The sequence below is a fragment of the Podarcis bocagei genome (genome assembly GCF_964188305.1).
Source record: "Podarcis bocagei genome assembly, chromosome: 4".
In the NCBI taxonomy this organism is placed as follows: Eukaryota; Metazoa; Chordata; class Lepidosauria; order Squamata; family Lacertidae; genus Podarcis; species Podarcis bocagei.
Window position 1 is genome coordinate 84,686,387 of NC_138128.1, and position 25,311 is coordinate 84,711,697.

Sequence of the window (25,311 nt, forward strand, 5' to 3'; positions counted from 1 at the left end):
ACAGCAGACATGTGATTGGCACCTTTCTCAGTTATTTTACCCTTCAGTTTAATTCCTGGACAGGTCAGGTCCAGCAAGTTTTAACCCCCAAACCAAACATATGCAGCAATTTTACCTTTTTTTGGACAGTCCTTTTCCTTCATGATAACAAAGAGGTTAAGCCTACCCCTAAATAATTTAATGTGTTGCCCTTGCTGAAAGTGAACTCGGACACTGGACTAAGTGCATTAATCCAGGTCATATCATCACACTCAGCCTGATCCAATACTCTGCTGCACAGTGACAATAGAGCACAACTGAGCAGAAGGCTCCTAGCATTGGTACAATTCTATGCTTTGCATCTTGGGCTAAACTGCTTTTGGGGAGGTCTTATGCTAGTAGTTCTCAAAGGGTGTAGCATGCAAAACTGGTGTGGCATGAGATGATGGCGAGTGTGGCGAGAAGATTCAAGGACAATAAAAGAACAACACATTTAAACATTTCAGTATACAGTCATACCTTGTGTTGCGTTTGCTTCAGGTTGCGCGTTTTCAGGTTGCGTCCTACGGCGACCCGGAAGTACCGGAAAGGGTTACTTTTGGGTTTTGCCACTTGTGTATGCGCAGACGAGCAAGATGACATCACGCACATGCGCAGATGCGGTGAATCGCAACCCACGCATGCGCAGACGTGGGTTGCGTTCTGCTCATGTTGCGAACGGGACTCCAGAATGGATCCCATTCGAATCCAGAGGTACCACTGTAGTATAGTTCATGGGTAGGCAAACTAAGGTCCGGGGGCCAGATCGGGCCCAATTGCCTTCTAAATCTGGCCTGCAGACGGTCTGGGAATCAGCGTGTTTTTACATAAGTAGAATGTGTCCTTTTATTTAAAATACATCTCTGGGTTATTTGTGGGGGCATAGGAATTAGTTCATTCCTCCCCCAAAATATAGCCTGGCCACCTCAAGGTCTGAGGGATAGTGGACCGGCCCCTTCCTGAAAATGTTTGCTGACCCCTGGGTATAGTATAGTATCCAAATAACTTGGGTGGGATATACAACCAGAAACAGTATCCATGCCTCTCTTCAAGAGTGTTGGCTATTCTTCTGCAGTTCTCCATGACATACTGTTGTGAACAGAGATTTTCAGCCCTGACAAATATGAAAGATCACAAAAGATAAATCTTTTGCGTTCTTTGAGGAGTTGATGAGGAAATGAGAGTTTGTCTGTCTCAAATAGGACCCAACATATATGAGATTACCCTGCAAAAGCAAACTCACACCTCTCATTGAGTTTGTATGCACATTTAAGGTACATCTGTAAGAGGCTCGTTTATAATTAGATTTTGGGAATGTTTCATGTTCTTATGTAGCTGCATTGTTTTATACTTTTTGGATGTGCCATGATCATATTATAAAGCAGTTGTATTCTACGTTATAAATAAAGTACTGCTAGGAGTTGTTTCTTTTTAATTCCCAATGTATTTCTTACCAATAAAATATATGGTGTGGTGCAAGAAAATGTTTCTTCTGGAAGTTTGGCCCAGCAAAAAAAGTTTGAGAACCACAGTCTTACTCCCTTAGGGCAAGGATGGGGAACCTGCAGCCCTCCAGATCTTGCTAGACTACAGCTCCCACAATTCATGGTTGCTCTCCATATGGATGAAGCTGATGGGCATTAGAATCCAACTACATCTTGCTGCCCACTTTGGTCTTAGGGTATGGAGCAGACATGAGAAGGAGCTTTGGCTGCATTGCAAGATTGAAACAATTTTAAGTTAGCTAACAATTGCAGATAATGTGTGTGTTGTGATTAAAACTTCAGAGGCAAGGCAGGAAAAAGCTGCATGGTTTTGCATGCCCACTGGCCTTGTGACACAATTTATTTATTTAGTTTATTGATTAACTTCACGTATAGTGAACCTTTCAGCTCCAGAGCTCCAGCTGATGTTCCTTACAGCAATATGAAAGCAAATCTGGGGAGGGGCATGGTGTCAGTTAAAGAGGGCAACTCTTTATTTTGCCATGTGTGTGCATGTGTGTGTATTCCTGTTTTTTGTTGCAATTCTTGCATCTGAAGTTTTGTAAAGTTCACATGGTTAATTTGCAGAGGAGCCAAGTTCCCCTCAAGGAGCCCAGGTTTGAGAGAGGCTTTAGACAAAACATTCTTTTGCTTTTTATTAATGGTGAATGAAAAAACAGCATTGTTGGCCAGCCTTTTTGGCAAGTTTGGTATGAGTTAAGGCTGTGGTCCTGGTGTAATAGACCTGATTCTGTGCCACGGCTTGCACCCATTGTACCACAACTGTGCCAATGGATGGACTTCCCCACACTGGCGGCAAACTTAGAAGATAAGGAATAAACCTTTGACAGCGCTAGTGTTTGAAGGAGACCACAAAGGGAGCCCGTTACTGGAAGGTCGGTAAGCAAAAGGGAGGCCAATGGCAGCTCCCGGCTTCCAAAGCAGGCACAAAACATGATGGCAAGCAGGCACAGAATGGCAGAGTTGGAAGGGACAATGAGGGTCATCTAGTCCAACCCCTTGCCATGCGGGAATATTTTGCATGCCTTTGGAGATTTCCTGAGCTGGCTCTGCTGGAGTCAGGACACTGGACGAGATGGATTATTCAGTTTGATCCAGCAAAGCTCTTGCAAACAGCTAGATGACCGCTGGGGTCCCTTCCCGCTCTGCGATACTATGATGCTATAGTTCCAGTCACTTAGGAAGCCGGCCTTCCAGAGTGGATTCCGCTGTGTTCTTACGGGGGCGGGAGCGAGGGGGGCGGGGTGAAACAGAGGGAAGGAGGCGCGGTCCCTCTTTTGATTGGCCTGCAGCAACCCCCGTATTTAAATTTGGTCGCTGCACGGAACTTTCGCGAGCCAATGCCCTTTTCGCTCCCCGCCCGTCCCCCCCAATCCCCGCTCCCCAATGGTCGCGTTCCTACAGGCAGCCCCGACGAGTTTGCTGAATAACTCAAGGCGCCCTTCCCCTCCAGCAGGGAGACCAAGGGAGTGAGAATAAAGACAGATAGCGGATCGAGCCGCGGGAAGGAGAGGAAGGAGGGAGGGGGGGCGGAAAGCCAAAGAAAGTTTCTGCCTAACTTTGCTATTGCTGCTGCCACCGTAGATCAGCAGCTATGCTGGGGGTGGGCGGCGTGCTGGAGCTTGGAGGGCTCAGATCGCCTTAGGAAAGGCAGGAAGGGGGGGAAAGGGAGCTGGAAAGATTCAGGGCGCAAGGAAAACGGAGAGGAGCCCCCCTCCCTCCCTTCTCCCCCACCCCCTCTGGTCGGGGCCCACGAGGAAGCCGTCCAGGGTAGCAAAAGTCCCCCGCGGGGAGGAGGAGGAAAGTTGATCCAGCGAGGGAGGGGAGGGAGGGGGAAAGACCATCTCCGAGTGGGGCAGCTTCGGGTGGGCAAGGATGAGCCTGTTGTCAGCCATCGACACCAGCGCTGCCTCCGTCTACCAGCCCGCGCAGCTTCTCAACTGGGTCTATCTGTCCCTGCAAGACACGCACCAGGCCAGCGCCTTTGATGCCTTCCGACCGGAGCCTTCGTCGTCTCAGCACCCGGAGCTGAGCTACCCCAGCAAGAGCAGCGCCGAGCTGGGCTCCTCCCTCAGCTCCAGCTATCTTAACAGCTTCTTCCAGCTCCAAAGGAACGAGGTAACGCGATCCCTTCCTCTGCAACTCAGCCCCAGCTGAAAGGAGCGCTTAAAAAAATGATGATGATAAATACCGATTTTTGACCCCCACTTGGAAATAAGCTGGTTGGTTGTGGTTTTGGCCTCTGAAATGGAGCTGGAAAGGGCTGGACTTTGCTCGGCTGGGGGAAGGAAGAGCCGAGCGACCATTGCTTGGACGGGGGGCGGCGGAGGGAACAATTGGGAAAAGTTCGCGGAAAGTTGCTCCCTCTGAAAACTTTTGCACCGCCATGATGCTTTGCAAGTATTTTCTCCCCCGTCCTCGGCGCCCTTTGACTCTCTCCAATGCGCTTTTCTTTTTTTAATTCCTTCTCTTTTTTAACAGCTTGCTCCTTTGAAACGTGGAGCGCTTGGTAATCGAGTTAGCAGATTTATGCAGAAGGGGGTAGGTAGGCGGCCTCTGGGGAGACGTTTCTCTTCCGCGTCAGAGATGCAGGAGATCTAAAGAACCCAGGCGCACTCTTCGTTGCAACGGTTCAGAATTTTGTCCTACAGAAACGTTGGGAAAACAACTGGTTTTTACGCGTTGCTTACTGCTTGCTTGATGGTTCTTAGGCTGTTACAAACGAAGCATTCCGAACAGGGTGTTCATATTGGAATGCGCTTCGAGTTGGAACAAAGTTGATTTCAGTTTCCCATCTAGATTTCTCTCTCTCTCTCTCTTTGGTGTGTATGTGGGGGTTTACTTTGGATTTGCCGTCCAGTGAAAATTCTGCAGTTGGAAACTACCTTCCCTCCCTTGCCCACGCGTTTGAGAGTGTGCGGGAAGGTGCGCTCGCGCTCGTGGGTTTAGTTCTTGTTGACATTGTGGTCAATGATTACATGGGCTGATCAGAGTAAGGCTGATTGAATTGCCTACCTATATCCTAAACTTCGGTGATATAAATACTGATAGGGTCGCTGGGGCTGGAGGTGGGGAAGGAAGACGGAGATATCTGGGTAGACTCAATCTCAGGGTCCTAGGTTTGAGCCCCACGTTGGTTGGGTAAAAGATTCCTGCATTTCAGGGCATTGAACTAGATGACCCTTGGGATCCCTTCCAACTCTACAGATTTATGATTCTATGATCTTCAACAAGTCAGCAATCACTTTTAGCACCATCGCTTTAAAAAGCGAGAGAGTTAAGCTGACCAGTATTATGCTATTATTAACTTCAAAAGACAACTGGGCTTTTCTAGCCCAGGAAAGTTTCTAAGCAGAGAGAATGAAAATGCAAGAACACTTCTTAGAAACTTTCCTGGTAAGTTTCCTGGGGAGAAGGGGACTGTATCTTCTTAAGTACCTCTCTGAATCGCAATATATATGTTATTAACAAACAGAAAAGCCCCAGACTGGTTTTTCAGACTTGGAGCAAAGTCACATATGCATGTTAAAATACTTCATCAGGTGGGGGATCTTCCATCTTCCTCTGTTTCAGTTAGTGGGCATTGTCACTGTCTGTGGTTATACTTTCTTCAAATGTCACTGTATCCCCCTTCAGCTACTGCAAAAGGAAGACACTCCCCTACTTAGCTAGCCAGGATGCTGGTCTATAGTGGGTTGGGCCTGGGACCAAACTTGGATACAACCCCACTGTATGGTGTGTAACTTTACCTGCCTAAATTATCTGTCCAGCAGTCTCTCTGCCCCAGCAAGGCAAGGTTGGCAGTTTCACCTTTATGGAGTGCCTTATCTTTTCTTTTAAAAACATGTGGTCTTTTCATCTTTTTTTTTAAAAAAAAATGGATTGAGGGATATGAAGGGAATGGAGACTTAATAGATGCCATTAAGTGATCATGGGCATGGCAGAAAATGGGGCGCTCATTTGGCTTTGTGTGTTTGGCGTGTGTGTTTCAGTTAGGATGTTTATCTGCATGTAGGGTGTGTGTAAGGGGGGGGGGAAGAATTTTTGTCAAGAAGGCAAAATCAGAGGCATGGTGACTTCTGCCACAGGTATTATGACCTCTTTTCCTGCTGCAGAACTTGGAAATAAACTGCTACACTCCCCACCAAATGTATATAGCTATGGGGGGAAGTGTCAGATGGAGGGTTTAAAATGTGCTTCAGGTACTTTACTTCAGTTCACATAGGTGGCACCAGCATCTGCCGAAGGGTTGAAATTAAATTGTGCATCTAAGTTCCTAGCAGGACAGCAGTTATTAAACCCCCCGATACATTTGTATTTAGAACTTCATCTCCGCATTTCAAACATGCATGCTAACAGCAGAAGAGAGGTCCCAAGGATCTTTAAGTGGCATGTGTAAAATGGGTCTTATTTAGAAAACAAGTTTAGGGAGCCTCTTGTTAATAAATCTGCCATTACTTATCCCAGTATCATTCTGTGTGGGGTCATTTTATTTGTGATGCAGTTTGCAGAATAATCAAAGAAAGAAGGGGTTTGAACCTGGCAGAGTCTGTTGTGAACACCAGGCAATCATATCGATTGCTTTCAAAAAGAAGTGACTTCAGAGCCATTTGTAAATATTCTCATAGTGCAAATTGGTTAAAACAAAGTAGCTGGATATCCGTTGTCCTCTGTATATGTGGAACTGTGATGGTGCATGATACACCTTCTGAACTTGAGGAAATAAGATGGGATACACACAAATAAATAATATTTCTGTGGTTATGAGATATGTAAATACCCAGAACATGCTCTCAAGTTACACTGCTTTTGAAAAAAACATTGTTGAATCTTGGGCCAACCTTTGCTGTGAATCTGCACCCTGCCACAGTCAGATCGCTCTCCCTACCCCACCCCCTAATGGTACCTTTCCCAATGTAACCCTTAGTGATGCTGCAATGACATCACCCTGTGATACCCCTGCCATGCCATTCCATCTGTTAAATATGGCCATGTCTTGGACTTGTGTGCTTGATATTACTATTTGACATCATCTTATAGTAGCTTTCACTGGCATACCAGTGCCAATTAGTGGTGTGGTTTGTAAGTAGCTGCTTGTCTAGAGTAAGAATGGTCCCCAGCTAAGCAGGTAAGGAACTTTACAAAAGTTGGTTCTTTTTAAATTTTAGGCCCCCAGTGCAGGCATGTGTGAGCAGGCAGACTAGTAAATCTTTTTGTGTAGTCTAGCAACTTTTGTGAACTTATCAAAGCATTCCTGGGAGCTGCTTTGAAAGAGAAATGAAGTTTTGGTCCAGGTTGCAATGCCAGTTCAGTGGAACAGAGCTATGTGTTATCCTCCTACACCACCCATCTTAAAAAGCTATTTGCCAGATCAAAAGCTTTTGATTAGTCTGAAAGCTTATGCCACAATAAATAGGTTATTATTTAAAGTACCACAGGATTCTTTGTGGGCTTCAGCAGGCTAACATGGCTACTTATTTGGGAATTGTTTAGTTTGTTAGTCTTATCAATGCAGGAATGTGACAGAAATTTTCTTTTTCATAATTCTGCAACTTCTTTGAAGAATGCCAGCTCGCAAGTTTAGGGCCTGCTACTTTCCAAAGAACACAGAACTGCATGTCTGTTGATCCCAGCTAGGCTCTTTCGTTGTTTTCTTATTTTAAGTCATGCATCCTTCAACTGCTTATTAAGTTTGAGGTTCTTCCTATCCACCCCCCCCCCCCCGTGATCAAGTTACTATGAAGGCAAACTGTTATTTTAAAACAAACCCAGTGCAAAGTACACTGACATTACTTTTTCCTCTGCATTGTGAATAAAAAGCTAATCCAATCCTTGCATGTAATCTGTGAAAGTTGTCTTCTACAGTACCTTCCCTAAACTGAAGCCTTAGCATTTTGCAGTCTTTTAGGGGCTTTCTTCCTGTTTCCTTTCCTTTCCCATTTTTTTTACTTCATCCCAGGAAAGATTTCTGATGAGTTTGTGTTTCTGCTGATTCCTTGCTGTCTTTAACAACTCAGTCTGAACATGTTTATTTGGAAGTGAATCCTGTTGATCTACGTGGAACTGTAAGTGTGCCAAGGGATCTGGCAGTCTGAAGGACCACCCTCTTTGCTTATGAATCTGCCCATTAGATCATCAGAAACCCAGCCCTAGATGTTTACAGCCTGAGTTTGGTGGGTGACTACTGGAGACAAGGCCTTTTCTGTTTTGGCACAATGATTATGGAACTTTCCCCAGAGAAGTCTGCTTGGCGCTTTCTTTTAGGTGTTGAAGGAAAGCTTTTCTTTGTTTGGATATTCCACTGAAGATGTTTTATGAAACTGATGTCTTTGAAATTTCTGCTGCTGTTTTCTGATGCGGCTTTATTTATACTTTGGTTTGCTTTACTAATTTTAATTATTGTTACTGATATTTCCTTTTATCTGAATTGCCTTCAACACATGCATGGAAAGGTATACTAGAAATAACTTGAATATTTGCCCCTCCCTGCTTGGATGCCATTATGCTCTGCTCCCCTGAACACCCTACTTAAGTGATAGGACAGGTCTTCACGATGCTACTTAGCTTTCAAGTGTTACAATCTCGTAAGGTCCATCAATTTTACTATCCCTTGTTGCAGATGGCAAACTGAGGCTGAAAGATACCATCTCTAGTGGACTAAGGCTAGTTGGTGAGCCATTGTGGTTTAGTGGTTAGAGTGTTGTATGCAAGGGAGACCGTGGTTGAGATCTTCACTCAAGTCAAGAAACTTCCCCCACCCCAAAGATCTTTATTGAAACTTAACATATATACATAATAACCAAAATTCCCAATGATTCCCTCACATAAAATATCATATCTACTGTATTTTTCGCTCTATAACACGCACCCGACCATAACACGCACGTAGTTTTTAGAGGAGGAAAATCCGTAGGCATGCCACCCGTAGGCATTTCCTCCATAACACACACAGACATTTCCCCTTACTTTCTAGGAGGAAAAAAGTGAGTGTTATGGTGCAAAAAATACGGTAAATTACAACAGCTACTTGATTATACACTTAATTATAAAACTCACCATCCACCCCCTACTTCCCTCCACAGCAATTCGACTTCTTTATATTTCTTTCTACCTTTTTTCCTTGCATTCTACAATAAATTATTTTTGTTACATTCTGATTTTTCCTTCTTTCTTTATTGGTTTTGTTATTGCTTACATTTTTTATTCTAAGCCTATTAGCATGTCATTTTTAGAACAATACTTTGACATACAGTATAATCTTCTAAATACTTCCACTCCATTCTTAACTTTTGATTTGATTGATATCTTATAATTGAAGTTAATTTTGCCAATTCTATATACTCACTTAATTTACAAATCCACTCTTCCTTTGTTGGTGTGCCCTGAGATTTCCATTTACAATCTTTTTATATGCAACAACAGCTGCCAGGGTAGTAATTGTCAAGTCACGAAACTTTTTGAGTGACCTTGGGTCAATGGTTCTCTCTTAGCATAACCTGCCTCACAGGGCTGTGATGAATATAGGTGAATGAATGAATAGGCAGTGGCAGACAGCATGATGGAACAGAGGCACTTACCTGACCATCTGGCAGGCAAGTCACTGCTGCTTATCTGGGGTGGGAAGAGTGAGGCAGCAGTTGAGTCAGTGTGGTGTGAATGCGATGCACCAGCAGAGCCAATCTGACATTCCTGCTAGTGCATTTGTACCAGGCTGACCTCCCCACCATCTCACCCCTCCTGGTAAGCAGTAGCGACTCATGTAGTGGGAGGACAGGTAAGTGCCTTTGCCCCAGCCACTATTGTGAACAGGTTCATGGCAGAGATGATATATTAACCAGAAACTGCCTGATTCCCAGACCTGTCTCTTAGAGTCAGACACTATGGTACACCAGCTCTCTTGATACCACAGGGACTCATTCTACCAACAGCTAATTGCAACACAGTTCCGAAAGAACTTGGTTGTTCTGGCTACATTCAACTCACTTGCTTTCAGAATGAGTTTTTTTTTTCTAGTTTGTGCCAAATACTTTCTCATACACATCAATCATTATCAACCTGGCTACTCAGAGATCTTTTTCTGCTTCCAGCAGCACTGATCCTCAGTTTTGGTGTATCTGTACACCAGGGCTTTATACAGTAGGGCACATTTCAGGAGCTGACAAGGGCCAATGTGAGAATGGGAGAGATGGAAAAGCGATGGATTAACTAGTAGCAATTTAGCCCTTCTACAAGATCAGAAATCTGGCTGAAAGTCTATAAGTGGGACAAACAGTGACATCATGGAGAGAGATAACTGAGAGATCAGCAGCCATGTTCTTCATCCAATATGTAGCCATGCATAGTGATAGGGAATATACTATAAATGGTCAGTACAATAATATCTATGAGAAATCTGCAGTGAATAGTTCCAGTCAATATGTAGAATTCATTCTGTTGATGCCCATCTTGACTCTTGTTGACCCTATGCCTCCATTGGTAGGACCTCTAAACTGAACATTGACTTCATTGGGAAACAATCTCAGTCTAATTGGAATTATAACCTATTTCATTTATTATTGGGGAAATAATAGCAATAAGCTTGTCCCTTATGTTCATCAGCCAGTCAATTTTTATTTATTTATATTTTTTTGTAACTGCAGCATTCTGTGTCGTCCAGACCTGATACACTGTGGTAAATCTTAGCAATGGTTTTTTTAAATCAAGTCAACTTCACACCATGGTTTAAGAAGCAGCCTTGTTTAAACAAACCACAGTTAAGATTAAGCAAAGTTTAATGTTCTGATGTAATGTTAAGCTTTAGTTAATTACACGTAAAAGGCTCCAAACTCTTCCTTATAGCCACACTGGGGGAGATGGTGAACCTCACTGAGACTTATTCTTGTCATATTAAACTAAGGCAGGATGTTCTAATTCAACCATTGTTTGTGTGGGATATTTTGCTTTCACTGTCCTTCCTGTATTCACACCGTTAGTTGCAATACAATGGTACCTCGGGTTACAGACGCTTCAGGTTACAGACTCCGCTAACCCAGAAATAGTACCTCGGGTTAAGAACTTTGCTTCAGGATGAGAACAGAAATTGCGTGGCGGCGGCAGCAGTGGGAGGCCCCATAAGCTAAAGTGGTGCTTCAGGTTAAGAACAGTTTCAGGTTAAGAACGGACCTCCAGAACAAATTAAGTTCTTAACCCGAGGTACCACTGTATTGTGTGTTCTTTCCTTTAACACTTTTAACCCAACCCTCTTCTGTTGGAAAACTTAGGCATTCGAACCTCTTAACCTCTTAAACTGATAAATATTAACGGGACAAAATTGAGAATTGGGGGACCTCCCAACTCACATTTTTTGACAAGGTTATGTTTTTGGGCTCTTCAGGCAAGTTTCCATGAACAAAACAAAACAAAACACAAAAATCACATTTCTGTCACATTTGTAATTGTCAGCTGTACTCCCCCCCTCTTTGCGTCCATGTACAAAACCAGTCTCAATTTGTCAGTATACAGATATGTAAAACAAGTCTCATTTGTAATTATGTTTACCCCTTAGATTGTAGGTGTTTGAAGGCCAAATAACTGCTGCTGCGTGTGTGTGTGTGTGTGTCTATCTGAGTAATGAGTCTAGAGATTCTTGAGGCATTAGATCTCTGCGCATTCCAACGTGAACTGACCCAGTCTGAGCCTCCTGGACTAATGTGATTGATTGATTGATTGATTGATTGATTGATTGAAGTGTGGATGGGGACATAAATACCCTCCAGAGCTTTGTGATAGAGTGCTCAGCTCAAAATGACCCAAAAGTTATTCAAATGAATATTTTAAGATAAATGTATTATTTAGAAACGTGTACATAAAACACATATTTACATAGCTTGTGATGTATTGAAACGCAAATTTAAATATGAATTTTCATGTGGCTGAAAAGAATTGCAGATTCATGTGGAAATGGTGGAACAGACTTATGAATACATGCGCACTTGATATAGCTGGAAATGGACTGATCTGCCCATCCTCAAGTGAGGTAAAATCATTTTAAATGCTGGTGTGGTTGAGTGGTAAAGGCTGCAAACGTGTGCCAGCATTCTTTGAAGAATGCCCCATCGACACTACAGGATTTAATGCATGAGACTGGACTATAAAAACATGAAATAGGGGATCCCTGGTTCAAAATTTGCTACTCAGTGGGAAACTAAGCAAGCCTCTATCCTGCCAGCCTCAGACACCTCCAACCCCAGCTGCAATATGGGGGCTATAATGGCGATCATGTATGTAACATGCTATGAATACAGTGGTACCTCGGTTTACGAACTTAATACGTTCTGGAAGTCCATTCTTAAACCAAAACCGTTCTTAAACCGGGGCATGCTTTCCCTAATGAGGTGCCCCTCCACTGTTCAGATTCCATTCTTAGACCGAGGTAAAGTTCTCAAACCAAGACACTATTTCCGGTTTTGCAGAGTTTGTAAACCGAATAGTTCATAAACAGGACTGTTCTTAAACCGAGATACCACTGTGCTCAGAAAGTGCCATATAAATACTAGGAATAATCACAATCCCTGCTTTTAGCTGGAAGTTGAAAACATGAATAATGTCCTTGTGCAGTGGAAGAGGAAACAAAGCACATTTCCTTGGCGTGGGGTATGTGGATCTAAAATTGCTTTATTCCCATTACCTCTTCACGATGCATTTAAAATGACATCAGTTGGGTGGGTCAGATCTTATAGCAAATGCGAAGGTTGGAGCAGGGCAGTTCTTTGACTCTGTGGGAATAACATTGGCCCATGAAGAATTCTGCAAATATGCTGCTGACTGAACTTGGCCATGGATTTCATTACCTGCCCCAGGAAACCTTGAAAACAAGCAAGGAAGCGAAGCCTAGTCCAGAGCTGACTCACAAGAGGCATTCCTTCCCCCCACCCCCAAAACAGGTGTCTGTTCTGGCCCAAGGTGTTCTTTAGCAGTTGACCCCATCCATTTTTAGCACACTGCCTGCCCACATGTGGAATGTGATGATGACACCAGATGGAATAAGGAACGCTTGTTGGGGAAACATCTTACCCATGCTGCATGGTGATGTCACTTTGCTGATTAGTTGGGTGCATCCTGGTTCCCAAAGCAGGCCGAGTTAGCAGCTAAGGAACTCCTTGGGCCAGGACGCCATATTTGGACTAAGGAAGGGTGGTCAGCTGGGCTTTCCCTTGCCAAAGATGGCATGAATACTCTGGAGTATTTCTATGGTATGCTTTCATTCATGGCTTCAAAAGGCTTTGAAGTCATGGAGTTATTTTCAAGGGCATATCTACACTCATGGTTTTTAATGTTAAGTAAGGGTTAGGGAAGGGTTTTGATAACATAGATGGACACGACTTCCTACTTTTTACATTCCTAATGCATTATTACCTTGTCGTTTTTATCGCTTTATTTTAATTTAAAGCCTACTTACCTACGAAGAAGGTCAGGCCACAAGGACTAAATCCTAGTTGTTTTCCTTTTTCCTAATCTGCTGGCACACACTCTTGGATGCCTTGATTAAAATGCTAACTTTGCTTCTCCAAATAAATACATAAAGAAATAATTTTGAAATACTGACATGTGCAAATAATAAAGGACATAGAGGGAGGGAGGAAGAATTAAAACTTGACACCAGAGGATGGAGCAGAGCAACCAGCGACCCACAGAAAGAAACAGGGTTTTGAAAAATGGTGTGGCTGAGTATTACTTATATTTGATGAAAAATACCAAGGTAAAAAATGTTTTAATTAACAAGTATGCCCTGTGATGTTTTAGAACGGAATATCTAATATCGTCTTAATAGGGGGAAATAATGTTAAACAGGTCAGTGTAGATCCAACCTAACTCTTGTTCCCAGGTTCCCTGTGGCTTCTTTGAAGCTTATCAGAGGTTTGATGTTGAATATGTTCTGGGATTGATTGCCTTTAGCAATGGTGAGACCCCCTCAGGTCTGGTCAGGTTCCTATTTGAACTGATTGTGCACATCTAACTATATATTCTTGAACTCTCCGAAACATGCAGGAGGTTTGTGGCAGACATGCAAGCATTGCTTAGCAGACAAATCAACACAGAAGGGGTTCTTTAAAGCACAGAAGGTTTGATCACCAGCATTGCAGCCTCTAATAATAATAATAATAACAACAACAACAGCAGCAGCAGCAATGTTCTGTTGAATTGAGTGTAAGCGTTCAGGATGGGGGAATAGAATAAAGTTGGAAAACAAAGTAACTATATAGGGCATCCAGGTTTACACACTATTACATCCCATTGATTTCAGTGGGTATAATATAGGTGCATGCTTAACACTCCCATTCTTAACACTCCTAGGGAACAAGTTTTAAAACGCTTAATTTTGGACTGCTCTCATTGTATTCATATTATAAATACACACACACACACACACACACACACACACACACACACAGATATATATATATATATATATCACCCTTGGTTCTGCCATCAGGGATGCCCAATCGCCTTACCCCACCCAAGGAAAGTGGCTTGTAATGTTGTATATTCCTTTTTCTTGACATCATAACTTCTGCAGTATGATTTGTGCCTTTCGCATGCTTGTGGGGTGGGCTTCCATCATATTTCTTTTCAGGTGGAGATCCTTTTTAACTAGATGGAACCTAGGAACTCCTGTATGCAAAGCATTCACTCTTCCACTGAGCTGTGACACCCCCCCTCCCCTAGTCTGAAACAAGGGATGGTGTGTGTATATGTGGACGTGGATACAATTCCCCCTACCCCCCTCCAGGACAGCATGCCTTTGCAATTCAGAGAGCTTCTCCCCGTTCATCTGTGGACTTGGAAAAAAGGAGGAGGGTTGCTTGCTTTGCTTGCGGATTCCTTTCGCCTTCCAGTTTTGTCCTATCTTGGCATTGCCCAAGTCCAAGCAGTGACGACGACTGACACATAGCTAGGTATAATATTTGGAAAGTGACTGAACAAGGAGCAAAAATAGCAACAGGTTAAGGGAGCAAAATAAGCAAGCTGGAAATGTGTTGCTGCGTGGCTGAAAAGAAACGGCAAAGGAGGGATCTGTCTGTGGGAGGGGGAAACAGACAGTCTCTGAAGAGTTGTTATTAGAGAGGGCTTGCAAGGCTGCATGGTGGTGCCTGTGGATGTGACCGGCATGCTGACCAAAGAAACTGGACAGGAAAAAATAAAAAAGCACCACCACCCACAAAATGCTTTTGTGTTTAACCAATATTTTTGTCCCTCTAGCTTTTCTCATCACAGTAGCTGCCTTCTGAATAAAACCCTGATGGCTATAGTGGCTTGGTGCATAAAAGCCAATTGTTCCATCAAAGAGGTAGAATGATAGCAAACATAAAATGAGTTCATGTTTTGTTCTACTTTATTTTTAAAGTGCCCCTTTCAGAATACTGCTGCTACTACTAATAGCAATATTAGCTGCAGTGGGTTTATTGTTAACATGGCAATGCTTAATACCTGGAATATAGAATGGATTATTAAACTGGTGCTTGAAGTTCATTAATATCCCCAACTCTTATTCAGCCACTGCTTTTAGAGCTTGACGTTTTAGAAGGGATTTAATGTTCTTGAATCAAGCCAATTAACTAGTGCTTTGGGTTAGTGATCACTGAAGCCAGTGACTGAAAGGGCTTACGGATTATTAGGCTCTTATTAGGGTTGACATATGTCCCAGTTGGCCAGGTTTTGCCAGGATTCTGGCTGTGTCCCTGGTGCCCCTTTGGCTCAGGAGCTTTTTCCAGATCCCCAGCTTTCATTGAAAGAAAAGGAAGAAAAGGCAAGTCTCTAGCTCTTACAGAAGCAGAGGTGCAAGTTGAACTATGCAGGCAGCAATCTGCAGAATCATTTTGTGTGGGACCCCCACTCGTATTATTGTAGGGGATAAGTGAAGTCACACTGGAACATAAGCCGTTGCCTTATTCAAAAGCAATACCATTGGCCCATCTAGCTCAGCTTTCATTGAAGTAAACTGATAGTGGCTCTACAGGTTCCAGGCAGGAGTCCTTCCCACCCGTATTTGGAGACGTCAGGGATTGAATCCGGGACCTCTTGCATGGCTGTGACTGGCATGTAAGGAAAGTGATATGAGTAGAGATAGGAAAATTAGAGTCACAGATTAATTGTCTGGGAATGCAACTTCCTGCTTCTTTCTGAAGTTATTCCCCACCCCCAGCAGAAGTGAGAGCTACCCATTGAAAATAATGGAGAAAGTCAGGATTTGTGTGTGTGTGTGTGTGTGTGTGTGTGTGTGTGTGTATCTGTGTTTAGAGCCTTTGAATGAATGTCTGTGCCCCATCACACATGCACAAAAAGTTGCAGTAAATACAAAATTTTGTCTGATCTCTTTCTCTTTAAAAAAAAACAAACTTTAGATATCACAGCTTATGACACAGTTGCTTTTATTTTCAGATGAATCCTGTTTCTCAATAAGTGCTTTTCAAAAATAGAGGGGGGAAAGAGCATCAGATGTAGGCTGTTGTAGGCTACAGTGAAAAAACTCTTCCTCCCTTGATTCTAGAATAAATGTCGCCAGCATGCTGCCATTGTTGTCCACCACAACCATTGGGTCTCTCAGGTGTGTGTTTGTGTGCACAATATCTGGGCCTTCCTCTCCTGATGTGACAGGAATTTTACTCGCCCTTAATAAAAGAAGCAAAGGCTTCAGCAGCAATGAGACATTAATGGCCCTGCTTCAGAGTAAAGGTAAGCCATAAAACTAAGTTTGGCATTATCAAGCCATGTGTTCTGGCATAAGCCCCCTCGTCTGTTCTTCATCACATCCTTTGTAAATTTTTAGCCTTGTCTGTCAGGCTGCAGCAATTTTTTTGCCTTACTGTGCAAGGAAGGAATTTTAAATTATTCACATGCTTTAGATTTAAAGAGTTGGGTTGTATGCCAATGTAGAAAAGCCAAACGTCTCCGTTCTGTACACATAGTATTTGGCCTTACCATAGTGGCAAAACTGAGCAGTTGGTTTTTAAGAGGTCTTTTCAGCAATGAAAAATAAACGTTATCCAAAGTCAAGCGATTCATTCCTCTTTTCACTGTACAATAAAGGCACTTAATTTGCATTGACTGTGTTGAGTTATGTAGGCCCGTGGTACAATGCTGATAATTTAGAAAAATTCCTTTAGTGGGGTAAAAACGCTGCACCGTTATATTACAGCGAAACCAAAGTCTTTAGAATTCTGTTGCATAAATCAACTCCTACTCCCAAAGAGAACAGCAGAAAAGCTTTTCCATTGCAGTGCAATATCCAATAAAATTCTGATAGCACACAGAGATAAATAATACCTTCCTAAATAAGCCTAAAGGAAGACTGAAAAATCAAAATAGGTGGGAGATTCAGGCTGGGTCTACATATTCAGCAACATGAGGTGGGAATGAAGTGGTAGAATGCTAAGGTGGGAAGTGGAATTCTAGCACAGCTTTTTGCCTACTTTAACACTGAGGGATGTTCTAGAATAGTAGCAAAATGTGCATTGCCTTCTCCCATGGGATTCCTGTTGGTGGACCACCCAACACCTGTCCCCAAGTATATTGCAAAGGAATGAATGGCATGTAGGTGAATGGCAACCTTTCACTATAGCGAGAGATAGAAATAAGGTTCGCCAAGGGACAGAGTAGGCTAAATTCACCCCTGGTATCTGGGGAGGGAGTAGGTTTTTACTCCTCCATCAGCTATGCCCCAAGTGACACCTCATTTATTTTGCCCCATAGACTGTCTATGGCACATATTTGAAATCCAGGATACATCCAATTATCCAACGCCTTCATTTCCATTTCTTCATCACACTGGTGGCGTCTCATGGACAGGAGAAGCATTTCCCAACTTGGTCTCCTCTAGATGCTGTTGGACACCAAGTGCCATCAGTCCCAGGAACCATAGACTGTCAGCACACTATGCCAATCATTTGGGGATCCCTTTTCAGTCAGCAGACTCACCCAGAAAAGCTTCCAGAATCTTCTTTCTCAGTTCAGCTCATTTATTGGTGATTTCCCATTTGGGAATAAACACCTCGCCCATTCCAGTTCTGCTTAAAGTATTAATTGAACAATTAACATTGCAACATCAATTAAGTGTTTTAAATTTGTTGTTAGCTGCCCTGAGCCCGGTTTTCTGAACTGGGAAGGGCGGGGTATAAATAGAAATGTATTTATTATTATTATTATACAACTACTGGTCTAAGGAAAATAAAGTATATACAGAGAATCATGCCTCCTCCCTGCTGTCTTCAGTCATCTGGACAGAGCAACAGCCTCTTTCTTTCTCCCCTTCAGAGCATGTCTAATAAAGAAGTCTGTTGCTATGGAAACCCTGTTGCTGGGGGGACCTGTTGCTAGGAGAAAATTTATTGCTAGGAGCAAAACTATACAAAGACCACTTGTATAGTCCAGTGTTTCCCAACCTTTTTGGGGCAAAGGCACACTTGTTTGATGAAAAAAATCTCGAGGCACACCACCATTACAGCCCCGTGGCGTCAGCGCGCAGCGTCACGCCGGGAGGGACGCACGAAAGTGTAAGTTTCAATTTTTTCCCCTCCCCCTTGCCGGGGAACCTCCAAGCTTTGGGGGTGGGGGGGGAGGAGGCAGCAAAGCGAGGCAGGAAGGAGAGCGCGGCTTGGCTGGGTGAGCAGGGGCAGGGAATGAGAGCCGCGAGGCGGGCGCTGCGGACGGAGGCGCTGCCCGCCGAGCTCGCAGGCAGCCAGGCAGGCAGACGCCGAGAGCCCCGCGCTGGGCGGCCTCTCCTCGCCGCCGCCGCCGCCCCGCCTCTCGCCGCCCAACTCGCCCGCCTCCCTCCAGGCAACATCTCGCGGCACACCAGGCAACATCTCGCGGCACACTAGTGTGCCGCGGAACAGTGGTTGGGAAACACTGGTATAGTCTATTTTTAGACTACACTAACAGCAGTGAGGGATTATGGGAGCTGTAGTCAAATGATACCTGGAGAGTATCTGACTGGAGAAGGCTGGTCTGCAGATCAAACTAAGATCACATACGTAATGCATTTAAAGCACATTAATACTGCTTTAGCAATCATGGCACCCCCCCCCCCCAAGAATCCTGGGAACTGTAGTTTATCCCTCACAGAACTGCACTTCCAAGCACCCTTAACAAACTACAGTCCCGAAGATTCCACGGAGTGGATGTGACCTAAAATTCACTGGTTTTTGAAAATCAGGAAACTTGGGGCTGGTTCCACCTAATGAGTCCCTCTAATGGAAGCCCACACAAGGACTTTCACTAGCACAGCAGGGCTTTCCTCCCTCTCCTCCCCTGGTGTGCCCCTTGCACCCCTAAAATTGGGGAAAACCCTGAGATTCGCAGTTTAAAAAGAAAAAGAAAACTCTGGAAAAACCCGAAGGATGGAGCAAGCTCACTAGACATTGATTTTCAGCTGGAAAAGAAAATTTGAAAACAGGGAGGTGGAATACAATGGAATGGAAGAGGACATAAGAGTTCCAGCCAACAAGCTAAGAGAAGTATTCTTATAACCAAGTGAAAATACACTGTAACATTTTGTTGCAGGTTGCCCGTTTCATTACTTATTAGCACAGGTGTTACTTAACTGATTTCCAATTTTGGGGACTGAACTGGGTTTCAAAGTATCTTACAATATACAAAGAAGCATGCATATATATATATATATATATGCACAATGGCTATAAAATTAAAGAAAAACCAGAAACATAATAGTCAAAATGTCACAGCCATCAAATTTTGAGCTTCCTCGATTTAAACAAACACAGTGCATTTAATAATATTTTAAAAATGAATGCCGGATGTCAGGGGTTTAGGTGCAGAGGCACGGGCAAGGGAGGAAACAGAGAGCGAAGGGGAGGAGACAGAGGAAAGGATGAGTGATGACGACGACCCGAGATCTCCCAGTCTTTCCAGTGAATCAGAGGATTCACAGAAAGGAGCACCAGTGGCCAGGGCAAGGGGGGAGTCTAGGGAGGCACCCCAGGAAGATAGAGCCAGAGGAGACTCAGGGGGGAGCAGCTGGAAATCGGGACCAGCGTCACCGCCAGGAAGCAGGGAAGAGGAAAGGAGCCAGGGGGGAAGCGCTGGCAGCTCACCACAGGAGGGAGGGCAGGAGTCAGGAGTGGCCACACCTCCATCAGGGAGCGAAGAAACGGTTAAGAGGAAAGTGGAAGGTTGGGCGCGCGCGCCAAGTTCAAATGCAGAGGAAGGCGGCGCAGTGAGCAGCCCCGAAAGGGAACCAGGTCCTAAAGCCCGGCGCAAGGAGGCAGAAGGGTCCGGGTCAGCGTCAGAAGAATCCCGGAAGGAAGAAGCCCCGGGGGGTAGAGGGACCCAGAGGAGGACAGTCAGGAGGAAAAGGTGGAGCAAGGCTAGGATATTAAGTTGGTGCGCACGGGGCGGAGACTCAGACGGAGCCTCGCCGATCTAGCTAGTAGACGTAGAGTTGCAGACAGCAGCGTGAGAATGGAAACTGTAATTCAATAAAGACTTTTACTTAATGACCGCTGGCTAGCGTGATCCTCTGTGAGCTAGGATCTGGAAGCAGCTCTGACAGTAGGCTCCGTCTCCACATTGTGGGCATCTGCAGCCTCGAGGAGGGGAGAGAAACAGGCGCCCACTAGCGAGCTCACGAACGGCAGGAGACATGACGGCTGAGCAGCAGATAGAGGACCTCAGAAAAGCAGTGGCACAACTGAACGCCGAGGTTCTTGCATCCAGGAAGAGAGAGGACGAGGCAGCTGCCGCCTGCAGGGATCTCCAGGTCAGGTTAGACGTACTGGCAAAGCAAACACCCCGGCAGGAGGGAATTGGGTTGGCGAGACGGACAGGCGGGCTGCTCTCTCACTTCGATGGGAACCTGCAACAGTATCCCAACTTTAGAGCCGACGTACTGTGCGCACTGCAACTGTTACATAAAGACTTTAGAGATGAACAGGAGAGAGTGGGGTTCATCATGTCCCATCTGCATGGGGAGGCGAAAGCATGGTTGCGCAATTTATGGAGAGATAACGATCCGGCGCTCCAGAATGCGGATGCCTTTATTAAAGCGATGGATGGGTGTTTCTTATCAAGTATTGACATTGATCTTGCACGGAAGGAGGTGCATGGGCTGAGTCAAGGGAGGGCCAGCGTCAGACAGTATCATGCCCGCTTTTTCGCCTTGGTCAGCGCCCTGGAATGGGACAGAGATTCGGCTCCTGTAAGAGACCTCTTTTGGGAGGGACTGCACAACTCGATTAAAGATGAGATAGCGAGGGGGGAGAGACCCCGAACCACCCAGGAGGTCGTTCAGAGGGCACTGACAGTGGGGGTGAGGCTGGAAGGACGTCCGTGGAGCAAGGACGAAGGACGTGGAGGGCGCGAACCAGCCGGGGGCCCCTCCTTCTTTCCCAGAGAAGCAGCGCGGGCGCAATCCACGCCTCCGCCAGGAGGAGGAGCCGAACCTATGGAGGTTGGAGGTGCAAGGGCTCAGTCAGCAACCAGAGCCCTAGCACCGGCAGCAGTGAAGGCGAAGCCTCCTAGAGGGACCAGGAAGTGTTACGTCTGTGAGCTGCCAGGGCATATGGCGAAAGAGTGTCCCCAGAGGCCCCACAAGCTTACTGCAGCCTCAGCAATGGTGACTGCAGCAACGCAGCAGGGAGGACCACAGCAGGGAAACGACGATGTCTGGCTGGAGGAAGAGGCACTGGGGCCCAGCCAGACGTGTTAGTGACGCAGTCCCCAGAAATTTTACAGCCAGTGAACCCCCTCCCGCCCAAACCAGTAGTGAGGCTCACAGCATCTCTCCAGCTGCCCAATGGAATCACCATGGACGTGCCAATCACCATCGACTCCGGCAGCAACGCGGACTTTATAGGGCAGGAATTTGTCGACAGGCACGCTGTGCAGTTGCTGCCGGCCACACTGCCCCTGCAGGTTGTCACGGTGGATGGCAGGGAGCTGCTAGGGGGGCAAGTGGTGAAGCAGACGCCACCAATGGTGATGCGACTTGGGAATCACAGGGAAGTCATCAGCTTCAACGTCACTCAACTGTCTGACACGCCCATTGTATTGGGCATGAGTTGGCTGGACAAGCACAGCCCAACGATGGCTTGGTTCCAGAGGCAGCTGGTCTTCGGCTCTTCCTTTTGTGCTGAACACTGCATCGTACCCAGGCAGGAAGGAGACGAAGAGGAGTCACAGCTGCTGCTAGGCACGCTGCAAGCGATTCCCCACAAGTACGCAGAATTTCTGGAAGTTTTCTGCGAGAAGGAGGCGGACAGGCTACCCCCTCACAGACCATATGACTGCAAACTTGACCTGCTGCCGGGGGCGGCGCTGCCTAAAGGGAAGCTGTGTTCCATGTCTGAGGACGAACTGCAGGAACTCAAAGACTTCATCGATCATAATTTGGAGCGCGGTTTCATCCGGGAGTCTAAGGCAGCGGGGGGCAGTCCTGTATTCTTTGTTAAGAAGCGAGACACGCCCCAAAAAAGACTCGTAGTGGATTACAGGATTTTGAACAGTGTGACCAAGCCGTCGGACTTCCCCATGCCCCGCATCGACGACCTCCTGGCGAAGGTACGGAAGGGAAAAGTGTTCACCAAGTTGGACCTGCGGGGGGCGTACAACCTCATTCGCATGCGGGAGGGTGATGAGTGGAAGACAGCCATGTTCACGCCACTGGGTACCTACGAATACAGAGTTATGCCTTTTGGACTGCAAAATGGCGCTCACGTTTTTCAAGCATTTATGCATCACGTGTTGGCGGGACTTCTCTACAAGACGTGCGTCTGTTTCTTGGATGACATCCTGATCTTTTCGGAGTCGCAGCAAGAACATGAAAAGCACGTCAAGGAAGTGCTGGGCAGGCTAAAGCAACACAGGCTCTACGCCAAGCTGGAGAAGTGCCAATTTGACGTGCCGGAGGTGGATTTTCTGGGCTACAAGCTGTCTGACAAGGGGCTCGCCATGGACAGCGCCAAGGTTCGAGCAGTGTTGGATTGGAAGAGCCCACGCAACCGGAAGGAGGTCCAACGGTTTGTCGGCTTTGCGAACTTCTATCGCAAGTTTATCAAGGGCTTCGCGATGCAGACGGCGGCCATCACTGACACCCTTAGCTCCAAGAAGAAGAAGTTCATCTGGACAGAGCAGGCGGAGCAGTCCTTTCAGGCCCTCAAGCGTCTCTTCGCGTCGGAAGAGCAGTTGCTTCATGTCAACCCCAGCATGCCGATGAGGGTGGAGACAGACGCTTCGGACAGAGCAGTGGGGGCGGTCCTGCTGCAGAAGGACCCGCAGGGCGTGTGGCGGCCGGGAGCGTTTTACTCCAGGAAGCTCAGCAAGTCCGAGCAGAACTACACCATATGGGACAGGGAGTTGCTGGCCATTCATGCAGCGTTCAAGGCGTGGAGGCACTTTCTGATCGGCGCCAAGCACACGGTGCAGGTTTGCACGGACCACAAGAATCTGGAACACTGGCGCACGGCACAGTTCCTGAACCAGAGGCAGATACGTTGGGCTGAGTTCTTTGCGGACTTCGACTTCCGCATTGAGTATGTCCCGGGGGACACCAACATCATGGCAGACGCTCTCTCCCGCAAGCCACAGTATCTGGAGGACGCAACGCCAGCGGCCGCCATGCACATCTTTGCACCGACAGTGTGGGCGTGCGCCGCGGCGACCGTGGACCTAGAGGCGGTGCGGCGAGCGTTGCAGGGGGACTCCTTCGCACGAGCAAAGATGGCAGAGGTGCAAAGGGGCAAGGCAGCGGCCGACGGTTTCCAGCTACGAGATGGATTGCTCATCCGTAAAGGGGCCATCTACGTGCCGGGTGACGAACTTCGAGCCAAGGTGCTACAGCAGCTGCACGACGCACCCACGGCCGGGCACTTTGGCAAGGAGAAGACGGTGGAATTAGTAGCCAGGGATTTCTGGTGGCCTGGAATGAGAGGGGAGGTCGCAGACTACGTGGCGAGGTGTGACACCTGCCAGAGGGCAAAGCCGGTGCACAAACCGCCGGCTGGACTGTTGGAGCCGCTGCAAACTCCGGTCGAACCTTGGGAAAGGGTGGCTCTGGACTTTGTCACGGATCTGCCCAGCTCAAGGGGCAAGACGGCAGTGTTGGTGGTTGTGGACCTGTTCTCCAAAATGGCGCATTTCATTCCGTGTGCTAAGGTGGCCACGGCAGAGCAAACCGCCAAACTGTTCATAGACCACGTGTTCAAGGTTCACGGTCTGCCACGGTCTATTCTGTCCGACCGCGGGCGGCAGTTCATCTCGAACTTCTGGCAGAAGCTGATGGGCTTCCTAAACGTCAAGATCAATCTGGCGTCGGCGAGACACCCGCAGACCAACGGGCAAGCGGAGCGAGCCAATGCCATCATGCAGCAGTACCTGAGATGTTATGCAAACCAACAGCCTGCGACGTGGGTGGATTACCTGCCGCTTGCAGAGTTTGCCTACAACAACACGAAGCACGTATCCACGGGCGTCACGCCGTTCTTCGCCAACAACGGGCGGCACCCTAGAACCTTCCCGGGACTGGAATGCAGGGGAGAAGGGGAGCCGCAGTCAGCAGATGCGTTCGCGTCGGAACTGCAGGAAGTCCACGATCAGCTGCGGCGCCACCTGGAGCTGGCTAAACACGCATACAAGGTACAAGCGGACAAACACAGAAGGGTTGGCGAAGAGCTCCACGTGGGAGACTGGGTCTGGTTAGCAGCCCACGCAGTGCCGGCCAGGTCGTTGGCCAAGAAGAAACTAGGGCATAAACAACTGGGGCCATACCAAGTCGAAGAGCAGGTCAACCCGGTGGCTTTCAGGCTGGCGCTTCCGGAGGGTTCCAGAATGCATCCGGTGTTCCACAGATCGGTGCTCACTCCCTACAAGGCACCGCACAGGTTCCAGGAACCCGGAACGGCGCCGAGTCCGCTCAGAGAAGGAACGGGGCACGCGGGAGTGGCACAGGAGGAGCGCATCAACGAAGTCACGGAGATTTTGGACTCCAGGTGGGGGGAAGAGGGAGTAGAATACTTTCTCGCCAGGGAGGGCACCCCGGCCAGTGCGAACAGCTGGGTGCCGGGCTACGCTTTGGACGAACCTCTGCTCAAAGACGAGTTTCATGCCCTCTTCCCACATAGACCTATGCCAGCAGACTTTTTCGACGACTGGCTTTTCACGCCCACGCTTTCGGACAGCACGTTCAGGGGGTTCGACTCGGACGAGGAACCAACACGAGACGTCCGTTCCCCGGAGGGGTCACCCTCGGGATCTGTCTCAGAACCCTCGTATTGGTGGGACGATAGGCCGGAGGAGCAGTTCCGCAGGAAGTGGCTGGACTGTTCCGGCCGAGCAACGCCGCCTGGAGGAAGTGCGGGAGAGACGGACATGGACATTTTCGGGGACGACCCGGGTTTCGAGCACGGCGGCACAGAGATGGAAGAGGAGGTGACTGTCGTCAACGAGAGCAGAGAGGAAGACCCGGAAGAGTTCCGATGGAGGCCTGCCACGGGAAGCGACCGATATCCGACGTTCGTCCCTTTGCAACAGCAGCCCCCAGCTCCAGCACCGGAAGGAGGGGAGGGGGGACTGGGGGGCTTCGAGGGGGGGATGGATGTCAGGGGTTTAGGTGCAGAGGCACGGGCAAGGGAGGAAACAGAGAGCGAAGGGGAGGAGACAGAGGAAAGGATGAGTGATGACGACGACCCGAGATCTCCCAGTCTTTCCAGTGAATCAGAGGATTCACAGAAAGGAGCACCAGTGGCCAGGGCAAGGGGGGAGTCTAGGGAGGCACCCCAGGAAGATAGAGCCAGAGGAG

The 25,311-nt window shown here is 47.0% G+C and overlaps 1 protein-coding gene across 1 annotated transcript in view; it reads left to right on the forward strand.

Moving 5' to 3' along the window:
- The first annotated feature begins 2,913 nt into the window (after nt 1–2,913).
- ZCCHC24 (zinc finger CCHC-type containing 24) overlaps nt 2,914–25,311 on the forward strand; it is a 113,047-nt gene continuing 90,649 nt past the window's right edge. The window contains exon 1 of the mRNA XM_081191352.1: nt 2,914–3,641. Coding sequence (XP_081047478.1) covers nt 3,399–3,641 — 243 coding nt within the window. The 5' untranslated portion in view covers nt 2,914–3,398. The remainder of the gene's footprint in view (nt 3,642–25,311) is intronic.